This window comes from Phragmites australis, chromosome 16, assembly GCF_958298935.1.
Source record: "Phragmites australis chromosome 16, lpPhrAust1.1, whole genome shotgun sequence".
In the NCBI taxonomy this organism is placed as follows: Eukaryota; Viridiplantae; Streptophyta; class Magnoliopsida; order Poales; family Poaceae; genus Phragmites; species Phragmites australis.
In genome coordinates, this window is record NC_084936.1 from 9,815,981 (window position 1) to 9,836,961 (window position 20,981).

The 20,981-nt window shown below is 41.4% G+C and overlaps 1 protein-coding gene and 1 pseudogene across 1 annotated transcript; one reads left to right on the top strand and one right to left on the bottom strand.

Moving 5' to 3' along the window:
• Positions 1 to 12,120: 12,120 nt before the first annotated feature.
• LOC133895045 (cyclic nucleotide-gated ion channel 17-like) lies at positions 12,121 to 12,946 on the top strand (annotated as a pseudogene).
• A 1,364-nt stretch (positions 12,947 to 14,310) lies between these two features.
• Positions 14,311 to 20,751, bottom strand: LOC133895540 (preprotein translocase subunit SECY, chloroplastic-like). The gene is made up of 8 exons (XM_062335944.1): positions 20,514 to 20,751; positions 20,223 to 20,404; positions 19,160 to 19,545; positions 18,155 to 18,454; positions 17,979 to 18,068; positions 17,122 to 17,245; positions 16,843 to 17,006; positions 14,311 to 14,764 (listed from the first exon to the last, which is right to left on the bottom strand). Exons 1-8 carry the CDS (start codon positions 20,684 to 20,686, stop codon positions 14,534 to 14,536), a joined length of 1,650 nt encoding a protein of 549 aa, XP_062191928.1. The 5' UTR covers positions 20,687 to 20,751; the 3' UTR covers positions 14,311 to 14,533.
• Between the last annotated feature and the right edge of the window lie 230 nt (positions 20,752 to 20,981).

Here is a 20,981-nt window from a genome sequence, read left to right on the forward strand (position 1 = left end):
AGTACTTTTATATGCATTATGGATGTCTTATCTATGCATATCAGAGGGTAACAAATATAAATAAATTGTGCTTAAGTAGAGTTCATCGGGTTTTACCTACTCCACAACAAATACATACGTACTCTTAGCATATATTTATCTTAATTGTATGAACAATCCTTCTTTTCACAAGGATCGAGATGATCGATCCCTAGGCAGTACCATGCGTTAGAAATAAGTTTTTTTTGTTTGATTTAATAACGTATTTTTCAATTAACGATGGCATGCAATATTGCATATGTTAAATGGCTACTTTCTTTACTCCAAAGCAATTCAAGGATGGATGTGAATATGTTAATTGAAATGGTCAAAAGGGTCAAATTTTTGACATAGTTTTTCAAAGGTTATGTAAATGCCATTGCAAAAACGCTTGAGTTCGCAAATGTCCCAAGTTGGAAACTACCATCGCAAAAGTGCACGGAAGTTGCAAAATACTACTACCGTTCAAATTGAAGGATGGCAGCTTTGTTAAGCAAGTGAAAAGACTATGTTGCCCTTTGGTGCCGTTTTGTAAGGCTTTTGTAAATTGACTGTATTTAGGAATTTTTGACGCCCCTTTCCCATCCTTCCTCTCTGCTTGTACTCTTTTCCTTAATGCAATTAGCACGTCTCAATAAATTAAGCTATTTGCAATATGAAATTACGAAATGCATGACACGCAAGATAGGTTCTCAGACAAAAACACACAAGATAGGTTTAGATAGAGTTTTACATAGACAAAGTTCCCACAGCCAGGCACATAGCAAACAGAATTCAATCCACAGCCACACAAACAGACATCAAGTTCAGCACACAACCACACAAATAGATATCAAGTTCACATTTTCTTGCTTGGGCTTGTGCAGGATGCAACCAAAGCTCCTTCCAGTGATCTTGCCATCCTCCTAATAACTAGTCCTGGGCTCTCTTGCGATGCCGCCATGCTCCTCGTCACAGGTCTAGGGCTCACATGTGAAGTGTCCCTGACAAAAGACAGATAAGTGGACTATCATAACACATGATACAAATTATTTTCACTGGAATTTGACAAAAGTACCTATCTGCTCTAGGTGTTTTGGGGCTTCTGGTACTTGGCAAGCTAGCTCAATTGCTGCAGTCTTGGACTTCACTCTTTTGCTTTTCCCTTCCTTTGCTCTCTTCATAATAGCAATCAAAGGTTGCTCATCATAGTCATCGTCCAATGTTGTTGTTGCCTTGCCCTTTTTCCTGTAAGAAAAATGGACATGTTAGGACAAATGGGAACAACAAATTTCAACTAATGGGAAAGATAGGAGTGAGTAAAGATGACCTTTTATTTCTTGCTGGTTCTACTGATAGTTCGTCATCATCATCAGGTACATTCTCCTTACACTTCTTGGCATGGTGGCCAAGTTTCTTGCATTTCTTCCATCTGTGCCTCATCCTATATGGTTGTTCATCATGTCCCTTATGTCTTTGCTTTTTTGGCCTCCCAGCAGGCCTTTTCAAGGTGGGAGGGTACAACTTGAACCCTGCATCACCCTTTGTCCACTTTGACTTGCTAGGAAATGGCCTAATGTGTGATCGATATGCAGCTCGAAACATCTCAACAGAGTAATAGCCATTAATATAATCCTCAATTCTAAGATTTCTCTTGGAGCTGATCACAGCTAGGGCATGTGTGCATGGTTTTCCAGTAAATTGCCACTAGTTGCAACTGCATTCCTTCAAATCTAGCTCAACTGACTCTCTCCACGTGTGTCCATCTTCAGATGCACCACGAACTTCAGCACCTAGATGTCCACTCTTTGTAATCCTATATCCCTTTAGTCCCCTAGTCCTCACTGAGAGTACCTTCGTCACTTTGGGGATGATTTTCCCCTCAAATCAGCTCCAATCCTATTCCTAAGCTCTATTTTCTCCATCATCAACTAGCTTAGCTTGTCACATAGGTCCACAATTAGCAGAGCTTTGAAAGCATTGATCTTGTTGTTGAAGCTTTCAAAAATGTTGTTGTTGATGTAATCCACCTTGCAGAGGCCATTGAATTTGCTTCTTGCCCATACTAAAGGATGATTTTCATGTAGCCATTTTATGGCTACTGGACTTGCCTCTCTGATGTGCTTCATGTGCTCCTACAAAATGTCCTCACTCCATGCTTTTGCTGATGGCCATAAGTGCCTGTCAAATACCTCTCCTCTATACTTCTTGCTGAGATCTTCCACATGTGCATCATACACTCCCTTAGCTCACACTCAAGAAAGACATGTCCAATAGCAGCTGTCACACCAAGTCCTGCATCTGAATGGAGGGCTAGACCGCGTGGCTGCCAATAGACAATTTCAGTTTCTCCATGAACCAGACCCAATTATCTTTACTTTCAGATTCAAATATTCCAAAGGCAACAAGGAACAACCAATTATGTCCATCTATTGCTGTTGTGGATGCTAGCTGTCCCCTATATCTGCCAGTGAGGAATGTTGAATCTATGCCTGAGTAAGTCCTACAACCAATTAAAAAGCCATCAATGCATGATTTCAAGGCCACAAAGATCTTATTGAACTTGTGCTTAGCCTTCTTGACAGTGTAGTCAATCTCAACAATACTGCCTGGACATCTCTTCTCAACTTATGCCTTGAAGTTGTATAGCAATGCAAAACTTTCCTCCCATGACCCTTGAATCTCTTCAAGTGCAGCCTCTTTTCATGCCTATACCTTGAAGTAAGAAATGTCCAATTGGTAAGTCTCCTTTAGTCTCCTCTTCAATTCCTTTGGGCCCAGAGCAGGGTTCTCCACAAGTCATTCCTTAACATGAGTAGCAACCCACTTGTATGATGCCATTTTGTCCCCAGAAAAATTAGTTGATGTGCACTTATGATGTAATGGTATTTTCTTCACCTGCAACAACAAACACAAAGTATAGGGACATGAGCACATAACCATGCAATACATGAACACATAAACAGATAATGCAATACATGTAAGGCTTTACCTAGAATGTGGATCCATCCTGCAACCTGGAAGCATGAATTCTCCAAGGGCACCCTTTTGCCAAGTAGTGTGCTCCATACTTCGTTGAATCATTATAATCAACACCATATTCAAACTCACTCAATATTGCACAATGTCTAAAAGCTGTTATAAAAGTTTTGACATCACTAAAAGTTGTGTTCTGTTCAATGTTTGGGTTCTCGAAGTCAGTTACAGGGATTGGAGCTGAGGGGCCATCATGTACTTCTTCCTCATTCACATGTTCTCTAGGCTTGTAATTAGGGTCATCCTCATCAGAAACATCTCCATCAGATAGAGGATACATTCCTTCTTCATCCACACTGATTGCCTCCTCATCATCAACATTATTTACTTCAGCTTGTGTCTTCTTTGCTTCAGCTAGGTGCTCAGCTTCAACAGTCACAGTCTCTGTAATTGTTGATCCTCCATGTGTTGCCTCTCCTTCAGGTTCAGGTTCAGCATGTGTATGGCACTACTTCAAGTGCCTCTGTAGATGTAACTTCTTTAGGGGCCTCAACAATTATGACATCCTGTGCTGCAATCTGCAGGGGCCTCATGCCAAGACAAAGGCCCCCTGTCCAACAAAGTGGAACATCAAGCACATCTACATTCAACTGAAACTTTCTCTCCAAACATCTCAAAAGCATCCATCAGTTTAGAGCCAGTACCGATCCTCCTCAGTTCTGTGATGTGTTTGTTTAAGAAGTAAACCTGCAAGTATTGCCTACTACCCCACTTGTACTGACATTCCTCCCTAAGATACTCAACAAGACACAACAACGAGAACTCTTCCCTGTTTACCACCTTAAAGGTTATCTTTGACCTGACGTACTCCTTCCTACCACTATCCTCATGCATCATATAAGAACCCATCCTAATCGCTAATCTGAATGCCAAGGCAAGATCCATCCTACCAAATAAATCGGCTTAGATTAGACACTAATGCCTCGCCCATCGCTAATCATATACTATGTATGTACTGGGAAAGATTAGAGGAGGGTGGGATGAACTTACCCATCGGGAATCTGGGAGTTAGAGCTCAACCCATCGTCTTCCTGGTAGATGAATCGCGATATGAAGGTCTCGGACGGGCTCCCCGGTGCCGCCTCGCCCAGCAGTACCGCGGCGGGGGGTTCTGCGACCCCGACGACATCTTCCGTTGTAGCTTGTGCTGTCCCAAGCTATGAAGCTGTCACCTACGCACCAGCTACCTGAGCTGCTGCTGTTGCTGCTGACTGTGCTGCTGCTCATTGAAAGAATCAGATGGAATCAAAACATCATAGTACATTATTGTGCACACAAGAGCAAGATATGTAGACATGTATATCTCAAGACAAATTATGCGCACATGAACATAAATGTAATTGTCAATTTCTCAAAGATTACATATGCAAATATTTTCTCATAAAGTGGCCTAAGCTACAAGGCAATCAATTATCCGATAAGCTCCTATATGCTTCCAGCTAATCAAAGCTCAAAATAGAAATGCTTGCAAGATAAGCAATAAAATATGTTTGGCAAAGTTTAGCTAACATCGCCTCAGCTAATAGAGGAGACAGAAGGTTGCAGGAGCACATCAAGGCTGCGAATCCGGCCAGAGAGCACCAATAGGCTACCGGTTTGAGGCAGCTTCTGCAGTCCTGGTGCCCAGGGAGAAGCTGCTGCGCGCTGAGGTTTTGCGAAGCTTCTGCAACACCGGCGCCCAGGGAGAAGCTGCTACTGGGCGCGGAGGAGTGCAGCGCGCGGAGGAATGTTGCGCGCGAAGGTTCTGCAATGCCAGCGCCCAGGGAGAAGCTGCTGCTGCGCACGGAGGAGTGCAGCGCACGAAGGAGTGTTGCGCACGGAGTGTTGTGGTGATTCTCTCGTGTGAAGGGCGGCGATGCGGGATGCAGCGATTCGCTTGTGCAAAGGGCGGCGATGCGGGATGCGGTGATTCGCTCGTGCGAAGGGCACAGGGATGCTTCAGCGATGGTTGGTGGCGGTCGGCGGTCCTCTGTGATTTGAGGAGGGCTAGGGTTTTGGGTGTTGGGGGTGGCGACGACGTGGATAGCTGCTTTGCTTTTTGTACTAAAGGGAGGGAGCAAAAGTGGCAATACTAAAGTTTTAACATCTGCAACGGAGCTGCCGTCCTCCAATTTGAACGGCGGTAACTTTTTGCAACTCCCGTGCGCTTTTGCAATGGTAGTTTCCAACTTGGGATGTTTGCGATGGTATTCTCCAACTCAGGCGTTTTTGTGATGGTATTTACATAATTTTCTCTTTTTCAAATGATTGAATCTTGTTGTTACTCAGCGAAAAAAGGTATGAAACATGGACAAGGATCTGTGCTGCCCCATATCTTCATTTAAAGTTCAAATTGTGTGTGCAACATATCTCAATGCACTATGGATGGTGTGTGTGATAAGTGATATATATGCATCTCTGTTGCACGGATACTCCACAGAGGTGCCGTATCCCCATCCAGGACGCGTATGGGACAGGGATACGCGAGGATATGTGTTTCCCCGCGCATCCCTTTTTTTATTTAAAAAAAACAAAATAAATGGGATACGCAGGGGATACGTAGGGATATGCAGGGGATACGACCCGAAATACGGCCCAGCCCATGTGTGAGTGTTTTGAGAGGAGCACTTGCCTGTTGCCTCTGGTCACTAGAAGGTTCTCCTCTCTGCCGCCACCGCACAGGCGTGCTGCCCCTTCTCCTCTCCGCTAGCCCTCCTCTCCGCCGCCACCAGACAGGGCCGCCGCCACCGGACAGGGCCGCCGCCCCTCCTCCTCTCCGCCGCCACCGGACAGGGCCGTCGCCCCTCCTCCTCTCCACCGCCGCCGCACACGCGTGCCACTTCCCCTCCTCTTCGCCGGCACCACGCCCTCCTCTTTGCCGCTGCCTCCTCTCCGCCGCCGCCCCTCTCCCAAGGACAGAGCAGGCGCGCAGGTCCGGCCACGTGAGCTGTTCGCCGGGCGTCGCCGCTCTCCCAGGAGGCTAGGACAGAGCAGGTAAGGCGCGCCGCCCCTCCCATCTTCCTCTGCTAGGACTAGGAGCTGAGGCATCGCAATGGCATCAAGTGGAAGTGGAAGTGGAATAGGAACATGATCCTCTGTTGGTAGTCATGAAACAGAAAATGAAGAAACTGAGTACAGGAACCCCAAATATCCATTGTAGGCTCATGTTACCAGATATGTGACACCCGGCCGTGGAGGCAATGCGAGATTTAGGTGTCATTTTTGTGAAAAAGATTATCCGGGCAGCTATTCAAGAGTGAGGTCTCATCTTCAGCTATTGAATTGTGAGGTCTCATCTTCTGAAGGTGAGAAATATGGGTGTTGCGATTTGTGAGAAGATTTCATACCCTATCCTTGAGCAACTTCGTAAGGAAGATCATGAAGCTACAGAGGTTGTAACAAATAGTACCCCTAGGAATAAGCTACTTCGCTTACCCCCTTTTGAAGATTCAGGCTTGCCACCATCATCAAAGAAAAGAAAAGGGAAGCAATCAGAGATTTCTGAAAGTTTTAACGCTGAAACCCGACACATTGCCGATGGTCATATTGCAAGATAGTTCTACACTGCAGGTTTGCAGAATTGCAATTAATTATGTTGTACTTGTATTTTGCATTTCTCATTTCGTTTGAAGCATGCTAGTACTTTATTTTTTAGGGCTTCCCTTCAATGTGGCAAGGAACCCCAATTATCGGGCGTCTTACAATTTTGTTGCCAACAACAAAATGGGTGGTTATATGCCCCCGAGATATAATGCATTGAGGACAACTCTTCTTCAAAAAGAGAAGGCACATGTTGAGAGGATGCTTCAACCTATCAAATCCACGTGGCCCTTCAAAGGAGTGACTATTGTAGCTGATGGCTGGACTGATCTACAAAGACGCCCAATTTTAAATTTTATAGCTGTGACAGAGGGTGCTCCAATTTTTCTAAAATCAATTGACTCTGAAGGAGAGGTAAAAAATCAATTTGAGCTTGTCTTTTTGGTCTTTTTTTGGTACTTTATGGTCTTCCTGTCTTGAACTCTTGATAGGTGAAAAGCAAGGAATATATCTTCGATAGGTTGAAGGAGGTGATAGAGGAAGTTGGATCAAAGAATGTGGTCCAAGTGATCACTGACAATGCGGTAAATTGCAAAGCCGCTGGATTGATGATTGAATCAAAGTACAAGAACATCTTTTGGACTCCTTGCATTGTGCACACCCTCAACCTTGCATTGAAGAATATTTGTGCTCCAAAGGACGATGAAGGCGACAATAAAGAACTTGTTTGGATCAAGCACATCTCAGAAGATGCCTCCTATATCAAGAATTACATCATGAATCATGGCATGAGGTTGTCCATGTTCAATGAGTTTACCAAACTCAAGTTTCTTGCAGTTGCGGAAACAAGATTTGCTAGTGTCATTATCATGTTGAAGAGGTTCTTGCTTATCAAGGAAGCATTGGTGCTCATGGTTGTTGGTGACAAGTGGATGGCTTATAGGGAGGACGATCCAACCAAAGCTCAAGTGGTGAAGGAAAAGATTCTCAATGATATATGGTGGGATCAAGTTAAATACATTGTTGATTTCACCGATCCCATTTATTCAATGCTACGAGCAGCTGACACGGACAAGCCATGTCTCCATTTGGTCTATGAGATGTGGGACTCCATGATAGAGAAGATGATGTGCTGATTTTGACATTTTGTTGTTTATGCTTGCTGATTTTGTGTCCTATACTTGCTGATTTTTTTATATATCTTAGGTGAGAGCTTGTATCTATCGGAAGGAGGGAATTGTGAATGGTGGTACAAGTGTCTTTTTTATGTTGTTCAAGGCATTTTACTATCTAGATGGGGCAAGAGTAATACTCCTCTCCAGTGTTTGGCACACTCACTAAATCCAAGGTAAAAAAAAATATCAACCTTACATTGTCATTTAAATGTTTTGAATTGCACAATCTTGATGATTCTTTTTGTTATTGTGGTGATGATAGATACTATAGTCCAGCTTGGCTTAATGAAGTATTTGGTCGTGTCAGCCCAAATAATGATATTGAAATTAATACTGAGAGGAACAAATGTTTTAGAAAGTTCTTTCTGGATCCGGATGACTTAAGGAAAATCAAGACACAATTTGCTGATTTCTCTCTATTTTTGGGTGCCTTTGATGACCCTAACTCAGTTGAGGATAGAGCCCATTTTGAGACAAAATAATTGTGGGGCACTTATGGAGTTCACACCCCAGAGTTGAAAGATTTAACCTTGAAGCTACTTGGGCAGCCTGCATCTTCCTCTTGCTGTGAGAGGAATTGGAGCACATATGCTTTTATACATAGCATGAAGAGGAATAAGCTCACTCCTGAGCGAGCCGAGGATTTGGTGTTTGTGCATAACAACTTGCGTCTTCTTTCAAGGAAGTCCAATGATTATCAAAGTGGGCCAAGCCGAATGTGGGATGTCAGGGGAGATGGCACCGAGAGCTTTGTTGGTGTTGGCTTTTTAGAAGGTGCCGATCTGACACTTGATGAGCCAGAATTTGAGGAGGAGATATTAGGAGGGGAAGATTGAGTTCTTATCACTTCTTGATGAGCTTAGCATGTTTCTTTATCCTATATTTCTATGATATATTGATATTATTATGTAATGGATAATATTCAACTATGGTTGTAATATTGTATTTGGGGTTTACCGTATCCCCGTATTGCTATTTTTGGAAAATGTCATATCCCCGTATCCCCGTATCCGTATCCCCGTACTGTGTAACATTGATATGCATCTAGTAAAGCGGTTTGATATAGTGGACAATGTAGTGGCACATATTTTCCCATTCTAGAACTATAAAACTTAAAATCAATTTTTTATACGATGCACTACTCGATAAGGAAGAGTCATTACCGGCTCTTCCCAAGAATCTAACATATTCATGGTTCACACTCACTCGGTTCCAAGCTCCCAACAGAAGCACATTATTTTGCTTAATTTTTTCCAAGAATTCCTTCTCCTGGTGTCACCGTCCCAATAATGAATAGCTCATATCCAAGTATATATATTAGTATATATTAACATCATACTTTTTCACACTTTGTATCCAACAATGAATAGCACATATCCCCATGTATATTTATAAGGAATAGCTCAGGGAAGTCAAGCCCCCTCTCTCCTCCCGTGGCTATGGAGGCTTCTCTCTCCCTCTTTCTTCTCCATTGTTTTCCTTGAGAAGAGTGAGAAAAGAGACTTCTAGAAGCTTCTAGGTCATGGTGGTATCGTCTCTCCTGCAGTTGGTAGAGTGAGGGCAGTTTTGAAGCTATGGTAATTCTGTTTTTGCTGTGGAATATCTTTTACGAAATTTGGTTGAGAAAGAGATTAAAGGATTGTAACCTGCCAGTGAAGAGAAGCTCCTGTGAAGGGATTGACAAGGAAATGATGAGGTGAGTGAGACAATTCTGTGAGTTGTGGAAGAAGTCTTGGAAAGCCATGCCTGGTTTTCTCCGTTGTCGTGCATTTTATGGAAGTTGCAAGCTTGCATGGTATTGAATCGATCGCGAGTTATTCCATTCAAATTTTCAAAAGAGTCTCTGGCAAATTTTGCGAGATTTTTTATCTGCAGTTTGAATCTTTTGAAATATATTGGAAATCTAGCTCAAAAATATCAAAATAATTTTGATGTTCTAAACTCTACCCATACGGACACAATGTTTTTTCACCTATTGTAAGAATATTGTTTCATCTTTGGATTTATATAGAAAAGAACTAGTTGAATTCGTATGTTTAGTTTCTTTATCTTGAATAACTGAATAAAAGTTTGTTAAATTGTGTAAAGCGTCTTATGGTATAAGGAACAAATATTGTCATGTATATGACAAAAAGGACAAACAGAGAATATTGTAGATCTTCTACTATGTATCACCAAACCATCACTCATTTATAGATTATGATTTCCTTGTATGCCACTGAATACTTATGAATACCCCATTGCCTCACTGTGAAGTCTAGCCCAGCATGTCAATGAGACAATGAGTTGCGTATAGAGGATAAGACAAACATGGCAATTGATCATGGTAGATCCAGTAAAACATGAGCTATTATAGTGTGATACTGTAATTGCTTACAAAATACACGTATTACCGCTTTTCATTGACTGGCAACAAAATACATCAATTGCAGTCTCAAAAATATGTACATCTCCATTGCTACAACTTCAATAACATGATTTTCCATGAATTTTGAACTCTGCAGGTTTAATCCTAGTATGAACGAAGCAAAAGACAAACAACAGAACACAGGCACAGCTTCAGCTAAAACAGTAGGCAGCAAGACAACACCTAAGTTCAATGTCAGAGCTTGGACCCAAAATTAGAAGGGGGCAACACTAAATGATAGATGATGAACTAAGCAAGGTAGAGATGGTCACTTTGAAGCTTAATTAACAAAATCACCTAAAATACTGCTACTTTTACTATGTAGTTGAACAAATGTTGGGGGGAGGGGGGTCAAGGCTCCCCTTGGCCTCAATGAAACTCCGTCTCTGCGTCAGTTAAAAGATTGCTCCAGAAAATGGACAAGCTGGTAAAATTGGATTCTAGACCCTGGAGGCAACACCGCACAGATATGGAACTGCATCTTGTCTCTTGTGTGGCTTCTCACAGCGTTGATCCTCTCTTCTTCTTGCTAATCGTTGAGGGCACATACCCCCAATTGCACATGAGAATGAACCACGATTTGGTGATCATACTCACTTATCTCCGGTCTCTTGTCGACATGTTCTTCATAGTTCACATATCCACAAGATTTTGCACAGCATATGTTGATCCAGCCTCCAAAGTGCTTGCCAAGTGTGAGCTTGTCACATATCCTAAAAAGATTGCATACAGATACATCAGAATGGACTTCTTCATCAACCTAGTTGCTGCATTGCCTGTTCCACAAGTACGTGTCATTTTTAGAAAATTGCACAACTGCAATCCGAATGGACTGATATGTGCGACTACTGAGTTCTAATGCACCTTCTTTGCATGTGCAGATTCTTGTGTGGGCAGTTATGCCATCTCTGAGCTTCAAACATATCAGTGCCCCTTTATTCCTAATAATCTTGGTGCAATCTACAGTTAGATCAAAGTCATAATCCAGCTCAGCATAAACATTATTAAGACAGGAGGATTTATTGCTAAAAATAGGTGGGATGTCGCTATCTACGACCTATTTCTGTAACTGGTCACAAGTCATGTGAGTCTTTGCATTTTATTCTTGAAATTATACTAAGAATTACCATATTACGAAATCCAGATTAAAGCCTTAAAGGTATAGCAAAACTAAATGAGAACACATGAAGAGAATAAATCATGGTATGGACAAGGTAACCAAAGTGCTCCTAGGATCATATGAACCATTTCAAAATAGTAGCTTTAGCACCAGGGACCTGAGTAGTGCTAATCCCATCAATATTCACAAGCATTTAAGGCACTTTGTGTAAGACTTTGGGTCTTAAATATTAAGTCCCAGGGATTTTTTTTTTTCTTTATGTCCCATGAAATAAATAGTGCTTCATGTGATACTTTCCCATCAAGTGGTCAGAGCAATATACTATCTCCTTGCAGTGGGTCGGCAGAAGACATGCTGGGAAACACAATGCTCTATTGAGGACAAGATCATGAACAAACTACCATGTGATACCAAGTTTCTTGAATGTCAATACGCAACATCAAGCGACAGTCAAAATTGGGCAAATAGCACAAATGTCTTCACAAATTTTGCAATGTTAAGAGTAATAGTGCCAGTATCAACTATGGCATATTGCGAAATGGAGTGCTCACATCATTTTCTGAGAAGTATTTCTACTCCCTGTGGCGGGGACAACAACAGCTGACGTTAGTATATCTCAACACTAACCCTATGCATGTTGACAGTTCAAGCTCTGCATTATCCCAGATAATCATTGCACTGTAGTAGTATCATGCAACAACTTGTCCTTACCAATGAAATGAAATGAAATGCCCTTTCTTTTAATGTTTTGGGTATCAGCACGTTTGGCAATTCTTTGGTGACCAAGTTACTTCATTGGTGAAAACCTATTTGCCATAGGGCTAACCCTTCTCAGCATCGGTTTGTTTGCTCAGCTAATTGGCAACATGCTGGTAAGTTATTTCAAGATTCAACAAAAACAAATAGCCATCTTGCTAGCAGTATACTTATGTAGTCGATCTAATGAGGAAAATAAATCCTCCACAGATATACATGAGATCTCTTTCTACAAACGCTGAAGACTGGAGAATAAAGAAAACATAAATGGAGGTTTGGATGACAGATCATCAAATAGCTGATGATTTGCGGAATCGCATCAGTCACTTCTGGGAATACAAGTGGACTACAACACAGGGAGTTGAAGAGGATTCAATCCCGAGACAGCTACCTGTGGATCTTCGTCGAGACATAAAACAGTGTCAATCCCATGAGGGAGACCCTGTCAAGGTGATGCTCTTCATAATCCATGGGAAGATAGAAAGCTCCACAACTGATGGTGGCTGGATGGATTTCTTCAATTCCATCATCCTAAAACCGGGTGATTTTTGTGGCGAGGAGTTGCTTACATGGGCATTGCTTCCCGGCTCTGATGACAGCTACCCCTCATCAACAAGAATGGTCTGAACAATCAGTGAGTTTGAGGCATTCTCCCTGCAAGCAGATGACCTGAAGTTTGTGGCCAGCACATTCAGGATGGTGCATACCAAGCACCTTCAGCACATGCTCCAATTTCGCTCGTACCATTGGAGAACATGGGCAGCCTGCTTCATCCAGTCTGCATGGCAAAGGCACAGGAACCGACAGAAGATGGCAGAAAGAAGCCTGAGCTGCAGGTGGAAGCAAGGTTGCCAAGATCCCGATATGTATCTTAGAATCCTACGAAGCCGGAACAATCTGTATCGGTCTGTGGATCTTAATTTCATAGATCAATGATCCTGTGTGTATTATCAAGTAGAATCATGTTGGATCACATAGGATCGGTAGGATCAAACATGGGATCCCGATCCTGATAACATTATTGTTAACTTCTAAACTTGGGTAATACTTCTTATTAACTAAGTTAAATGATTGAATTATGAAAAAATAATATTTAAAATTAAGTTAATTTGAAATTGATATGAAGAGTGCACTCAAATTTACAAAATCTAACTAAATTTACCAAAATCAACATTGTAAATATCCATTCTTAGAACATATTGCAATTATTATATTAAATATATGTATTTTCTAAAATCTGATAGAATCATAATTCTATGATCCAATTCACGATCTGATCCTATCATGCAAAAAGCGATCCTACCTAGGATCCCGATCCTGACAACCTAGGGTGGAGATCATTTTTATCACTGATCCATTACCATCTCAACAAGGCGGAGTATCAGAATATTGATGGTTCTTCCAGCTCTATGTCACAGGAAGCAGAGCTTTCAGTCTCAAAGATTACCACAATCTTTGCAAAAGCGCAGGACAGCCCGAGGATCCTGATTTCTCCATGGCTGATCACTTAACTAGCAAGCATATCATATGCACTGATGTAAATAAATTATGTCAGAATGGTGTTTAATTGACCTTATTTTTTAAAAAAAATTGCTAGATTTTATTTCTTGGGTGCAGAATATACGGTAGGACTACAAAGTTTCTCTGCAGAGATGACACAGAATAGCAAATAACCTGCATTCATAGAGTCAAATGATGTGAGTGGTAAACAGGTTAATCAAACAGATGACCTCAGTCTCTGCGTGATAGCTAAAGCTCCTAACTTTTCATAACCCTCTCAATCGTAAATCATTCTTTCATGGTTCTATTGCTCATTGAACAATGGTTCAATGGATACCGCAAACACTATAATATTACTAAATGTGATGTCAACTCCAGGTGTAAGATGAATGAAAACATATTGGTCTAATAAAAGTTAGCATGAGTCAAACATAGATATTGCACAAAAAAAAGCAGCATTTAGTCACATACTAATGAAATCTCTAGATAAAAAATATATGAGAAGGGGTATCCAAATAAGAAAGATGAGAAAATGAGCTGCACATGTTCAAAGCACTCAAGCTAAAGTGGAGTTGCCAATAACACAAGGTATATGTGCAAAAAGTGAAACAGCTAAGTTCAACTCTCCAGACCTTTTTATTCTGTCTATCTCACCCTTTCTTATGAAGCCTTGCCCACTCAGTTAATTCTTCAGTTTCTCCAATAAAGTAAAACAGAAGAAATATGGAACGGAATCATAATTTAAATTCCATATTCTGAAGTACAACAATTAATGTTAGATCAGTCAGCAACATGAATGCTGAATAACAATGAGCATCCATAGCTTTAAGATTTCAGTGTTTTGACATGTTAGTATACAGATGTATGATTTCTGCAACTTCAAAATAGATCTGAGTGCTATACACAGTAGAAACACAATAAGATCCAAGTGAATAATAATAAAATGCTTAGTAAAAGACCCAATACTAGATTGTACAATGGAGAAGGTAAGTACAGGTTGAAACGAATGACCAATGAGATCAATTATTGGTCAAAACGGTTGACATCATAGAACTCGATATTCTTATATTTCTGAGAAATTATTTCTGCTTGAACTTTCCGGGCTGTGTCAGTTGCACATCCAACAAGGATAAGCACTGACGTACCAGCGAATCCCCGGAATGCTGTCAAGTGACTTATTTGCTCAACCACAGATGGTCCAGCAGCTAGCACAGCCAGAAAGGCAGATCCCAGGACAGATATACGACTAAGAACCTGCAATGAGATATAATTATTTCAGTACAATATAAGGGGCGGATAGTTGGCAAATTCATGGATGATGCATTTCTTGTCCTTATTTATTGTGCTTGTTTGTCTGTTCACAATGGATTTCAAGTTTGTTTGGCTTAGTGGTCTGTAATATTAGATGTAGTCGAATTCTGTTGATTGGTTTCTTACTGAAGTCGATGCTCACACGTTTATTTTTCCAAAAAAAGGCACTGCTAAAGAGTCAAATTTTCTTTCTTGCATACATGCATACATAAGACATCCGGTTCAGTGTACTAGGAATGCTAAGTATTCAAAAATGTCAAATGTGAGGTAAATATTATTTTACGCTCCTTCTCAAACAGGGTTCCCAGATTTCCGGTAGTAAGGATCCATAATTATGAGGAATGTTGTCCGATTCTTTCCATAATCGACGATTAGGCATCGAGGTGGTCGCCGATGCTCGCCGCAGCCATCGACTCACCTGATTGCGATGTGGCGTCTGCCTTGCCCAGTGTGGCATCGCTTAGGCGTCGCCTTAGTGCGCCTCGACGACGTATCGCGCAAGGCGGGTGCTGCGAGGTCGAAGGAGAGCGCATAGGGAAAATAACAGAGAACGGCAAAGCGTGTGCAGGGAAAGGAGAGAGAGAGAGAGAGAGCAAGGGTAGACCAGATCACCAGACGCATGCACTGCCATCTCTCCAGAACACTAGATCCGCTGTCGCCGCCTGCCCGCATCCCCAGTTCAGCACGCCGGTCCGTCAACGCCACCTCCTACCCTCCTGTGTTGAGTCTACCGGTCTGCCACTCCACCGTCGCCTCCCCAGTCCGCCGTCGCCTGCTCAATCCATAGTGGTGCGGTCCGCCGGATCTATCCTCTGCTCGCCTGCACCTCCGTTGTGGACTCCTCCATCTGCTGGGCTCTTCCTCTTTGACAATCGACAGTCTGCTACTGCTTGCTATTAGTGCCTGCTAGTGTACTGCTTGCTACTCATTTACTTGTGTATTGCTGTCTGCTACTGAACATGCTTTCTTTTCATGTGAAGTGAGTATGGTGTCGCCTCGCCTCATGCCATACTCGCCTAAAAGGTGTGAAGGTAGTCAGGCGCCTCGCCTCGCCTTACCACCGTAATAACCATGATTCTTTCAAAGAGCTAATCAACATCATGCAGTGCAACATATAAATCATGTATGCAACATATGAATAGCTTTATGAATTCTCAAAGTCCATAAGGATTAAAAAGCCACTGTAAAATATGCAACATTTTTGCTCTGTGTAAGGTTCTGGACCAACTATCTAACCCATGTCACCATCATGGACTAATATTCAACCAACCCATTTGGACAGGATGTATGACATTTTATGTCAGCTTCTTGAATTATTAACGACTTTTAACAATGTGGCCAAGTTCCACAATAGTTAGTTAGTTACGATATTGCAACCAAACACATAAATTAAAATATCATCTGCAAACAGTTCCCAACTCTGGTATGCGATTGTTACTATACTGTTTAATCAAGTACGAGAAGAGTTACCACATAAAAATAAGGACCACCTATCTAACAGCTACTGAATTTTTTTTTTTTTAAAAAACCATCATTCCCATACAGGAGTTTCAGAAAATTAGCTAGCCTTATGAAAACATTTCAAACGCCACACATGAGTCAGTGGACATGCCAGTTTGATGTATCGCATTTGATATTTTCATATCCAAGAATCGGCAAAATCCAACCCACATCATTAGCAATTTTTTTGTACTCATTTTCAGCTGCACTCACTCAAAAACTTCCAAAAGCAAAAACTCAGCTATTTATGGGTCCAAAGTTTCTTCCACAAAACAATAAATCTTTTTTCTGGTTTATTAGTTTTATAATGAAAAATAGAGGCCCTTGGGACCCACCAACAACTTCCCAAGTCCCCACCAAGTGGGATTTTGTTAGCCCAAGAGTTTATTTGTTGAGGGGAATGCGTCCAATTTGAAGTTGTATATGGACAGCTTATACATTACAAGCATTAGGTAACAAGTTGGAACATGTACATCTGAATTGACAAAGAGCATCTATTATAACAGAAGAGTAAAACTCACTGTTTTAATAAAAGCAGCTGTACTTTTTCCTGGCCTCACAAGTGGTATTGAAGCGCCTTGCCGCTTCAATTGCTCACTAAGATCATCAGGATCCAATTGGAGAAATGTGTAATAGTAATTGAAAAAGGCTATAAGCAATACATTAGTTGGAAGATACAGAGCACCTACAGCAGAAAATTAACATAATGGGATTAACTTATGAACAAGAACTTCATGGGCGTCAGCATTCTCCTGGAAAAGGCAGCAGTTTTTAGTGAACTAGAAATCTAGATAGTTTACCTCCTGGATTAAGGGCTATAGCAGCCTTCTTAAGAAACTCTAAGCCAGTGAACCGTGCCAAGGTACCAGGCAAAGCCAGTGAAGATGTAGAAAATATGATAGGCATGACACCAGAACTGTTGACCTGCTCATAATGGTATAGAAGTAATTACTACATCCTTTGGTAGTTTGCAATGTTGCACAAAAAAGGAAGTTAATATCAGGGCGATTATGAGTATGAAAGATGAAACAAAGAAATGTTTTAGGGGGGGGGGGGGGGGGGGCAACTTCATTAAGAACAGGTAAACTATGAGCAGCCTAACAGGCTCCAACTTTTTGTTGGGTCAAATCTACAAGAACATTTGGGTGAATTGCTCTAGTTCTCTTTCATACATATGACATATAAAAATGATTTTGATCGTTAATTTGTCCTCTCAGACATTACACTGCCCCCACAACAGTTCAACACAATTAATTAAGAAAAACATTATAAAGTCGAATCTAAACATTATGTGTTGAAATGCAAGCCACTAAAGTGAAGGTTTAGAAGGTCTGCGACAGATAACAGCATGCTTGCGAATAACACATATTTTTCCATACCAACTTTCAGGTCTACTCATGTTCAGCACAAAACGTCGAAACCAAAGTTACCAAATGTATATAATGAAAGTCATTCATGCAACATATGATGTACGTTGACTAGAGCAAATTTACACGGTATCACAAATTTAATCACATCCATGTTTATGGTAGTTTAAAAATACTAAATATTTCACATCAGAAGAAGTACCAAAATGTCAAATCAAAACTCACTCACCTTCCACATGCAAAATATATGGAAATTCACGAATTGAATAAAATTATATTCAGTATCAAACCTTAAATGGAAGATATGCAGATCTCTGGAGCCCCCCAGTTCGACTGCTGTATCGAGAAGCATAGTTGAGCAGTATTTTCCGCTCAGCTTCCTGAAATCCTCCAAATAATCTGAATTAGGCAATTAGCACATTGAAAGGATGTCTGTACATATCTTGAATAATGACAATTCACTTACTTGGACATAGACAATCCCAAGAACTAAGAAAAAGAATGACAATACGATTGTGAGAAGTCCAACATAATTCCCATCTTGAAATGCCTGTGCAACTGTCCTCCCAAATGATGCAGGCAAATACGATATTATACTTGTAAATATAAGAAGAGATGTTCCATTCCCAAGTTTCAGATCAGATATTCTTTCACCAATGTAAGTAGTAAAGACTGATCCAAGCGTCAATAATGTCACCGATGTTAGAACCCATTCTGTGCTGAAGTCATTCACATAAGGACGGAGATAAAGAACTTGTCCAATAGCCTAGAAACGATATGGATATTAAATTTTTTACCACACCACCAGATATGAATAACATTACAAACTTGCATTCAAGATAAATGATCACACTATTCCACACCAAACAGGTGCTGACAAGACTTAGCAGTACAGCACTTTTTTACAAAATTATTGACAAGACAAGCTTAAAGTTAACTGTGTAAGCTATAACTTATTTATTCTTTTTTATGTACTTCAAACATACAGGTAATTTGCCAAAGCATATTAGCATCTGTAAACAAGTTCCAGCCTCTTTCTTTTATGAAGCTAATTAGTTCTTTGCCATACTGGAGCCGTGTTACAGTCGTATGGGAATTGTAACTTTTTTAATTGAAAACAATCCAGGCATCCAACATTCTCTTGATATTGCAAGATTTGTGGCTAAGTTGTGTGACATGTAACATGTTTGATGCAAGGCAAATAATGGAATGTTCCCTGGTAGAAATGTCAGTTTAGATGAGGTCTCCTAAGTGGTGCCAGGCTACCTACAAGGCATGTGAGGTGTCCAAGAGAGCTCTTGACATTTCAACTTTGTAATCACTTATCTCACAGAAAAAAAAAACAAGAAAAGGTCTTGGAGTTTTCATTACTGAACCAATATTATGACATAGAAAATTCCAAGAATTTTCACTGTTAAAGCAATATCTTAACACAAAAATTCCGCTGCTCAAATATTTCAAGGAATCTAACCTGGAAAATTGCAAAACCAACAGAAGCATATCTTGTATACTGAAGAACCTTCTTTCTTCCAGCTTCCCCTTCTTTTCGCTGAAGGTCTTGCAATTTTGGGTAAAGTTGGGCAAGAAGCTGAAACACAATCTGTGAATTGATAAATGGTACAATGCCAAGGGAGCATATTCCAAGCCGGCCGATACCTCCACCAGAGAAAGAATCTAAAGTGCCTAGCAGGCTGTTCTGGTCAAGATTTCCAGCAAAAGCTTCCCGGTTCACTCCACCCAAAGGTATATACACACCAAGCCGAGACAGAGCCAAGTAACCAAGGAGCTTCAGGAACTTCCCGGGTAGAGGGCCCTTGAAGAAGTCACCAATGTCAATGGAACTATCCTCAATTGCAGCTGCTCAAAAGATAGCTACTTGGATTAAGACACATTTTAAATAGCACAGCCTAATTGGCTAAATTAAGTAAATTCCATCAAGTGCATGACAAAATTGGTCACAGTTGATTGGTTGAGCATTAGCAGTCTAAGAGGCTCTGCCTAGATGCTATATAAAATATATTTTCATAGTATCTGGAAAATGTGAGCATGATTTGAGCTAAACTTTATTGATAGAGTGGAATGCTACACAAGTTGAAGAAAGTTCTCAGAAAAAGATCATGTTTTCAACACTTTAATGGAATACAGGTTCTGGATCAGTAATCAAGACAACAGGGGATTTTTGTTTTCATGGGTATTGAGGTTATTTGGGTATACTGTATACCAAGTCCAAACAGATTGCATTTGTTTTGACTTTTGAACCTCACTATTTCGCCGACTAACATGCTAGCTTTCTCCCACATCTCCACAACACTAACTAGATAATAATTCTTCATTAATTTCATCACGAGCAGCGTATGCACATTGTTGTCTGTAACCAAGATATGCTTCAACTTAACCTAACGAGCAGTGCGCTAACTCAACCCACTTGTGCAAGGGCATAGAATTATCGACTTCACACAATTAAAGCAAACCCCTCCAAAAGCACTTTAGTGCTTAACAGATAGAAATGAAGGGGTAATCTCGGTGTTGGCAACCTGCTACTCCTCGGCCATAGGACGCCTTCTCCCTCCTGGCGCCGCCACCGGAGCTCCCAAACAGCGGCGAAAGGATGCCGAAGAAGGTGGACAGGGGAGACTGGGAAGAATTGGACCCCGACGGGCCCTCCTTGTAGAGCCCTAGCGGATCGAAGCAAGGGCCGACCGTCTCCAACGTGCACCTGCAGGAACGAAGCAGAAGGAAACCAATCAAAATTCATGAGCACGGAGCAATGAACATGGGCACCGCGGTTGCACGGCCGCGTCCAAGAAACGATGATAATTTGGTACCTCGGGGTGCAGGCCAGGGAGGCTCCCCTCCCTCTGGCTGCAGTGCGGCGCCTAGGGACATGGAAGGAGGCGGCCGCTGTGGGGAGGGGACGCAGCCGATGGGGAGACAATAGAGGAGGAGGTCGCGCAGAGGCCGGGAGCCAGCATTGCCGCTGGGTCGTCGTGGTGGCCATGGAGGCGCAGGGGGAACGGAGAGGTGGTGAGTGGTTTTGGGAGGTGATAAGCGAGAGGAAGAAATGGGGAGAGGATTTTTATTTATTTTTATAAATCAAACAATTCTAAATATATCTGCTTTGAAAATTGTAACTCTAATGTTGCGAACGACTGGATTGCAAATAACAATAATAAATAAACACAGATTCAAACTATTTCTTTCATTGATAATTGAGATATATATACAATACGAGGGAATGTCTATTTGAGAGACAATCTTTTCGAATGGAGTCCGTTCATCAACGGGCACAAGTA

Bases quoted from the DNA above. Each gene is read 5' to 3' on its own strand.
- LOC133895540 (XM_062335944.1), bottom strand. From the start codon at position 20,686: ATGGCCACCACGACGACCCAGCGGCAATGCTGGCTCCCGGCCTCTGCG. The intron at 17,007-17,121 runs GTAAACTATCTA...TTTCTGCTGTAG, and splicing joins TATAGCCCTTAATCCAGGAG to GTGCTCTGTATCTTCCAACT. The intron at 14,765-16,842 runs GTGAGTTTTACT...ATCTCATTGCAG, and splicing joins CAGCTGCTTTTATTAAAACA to GTTCTTAGTCGTATATCTGT.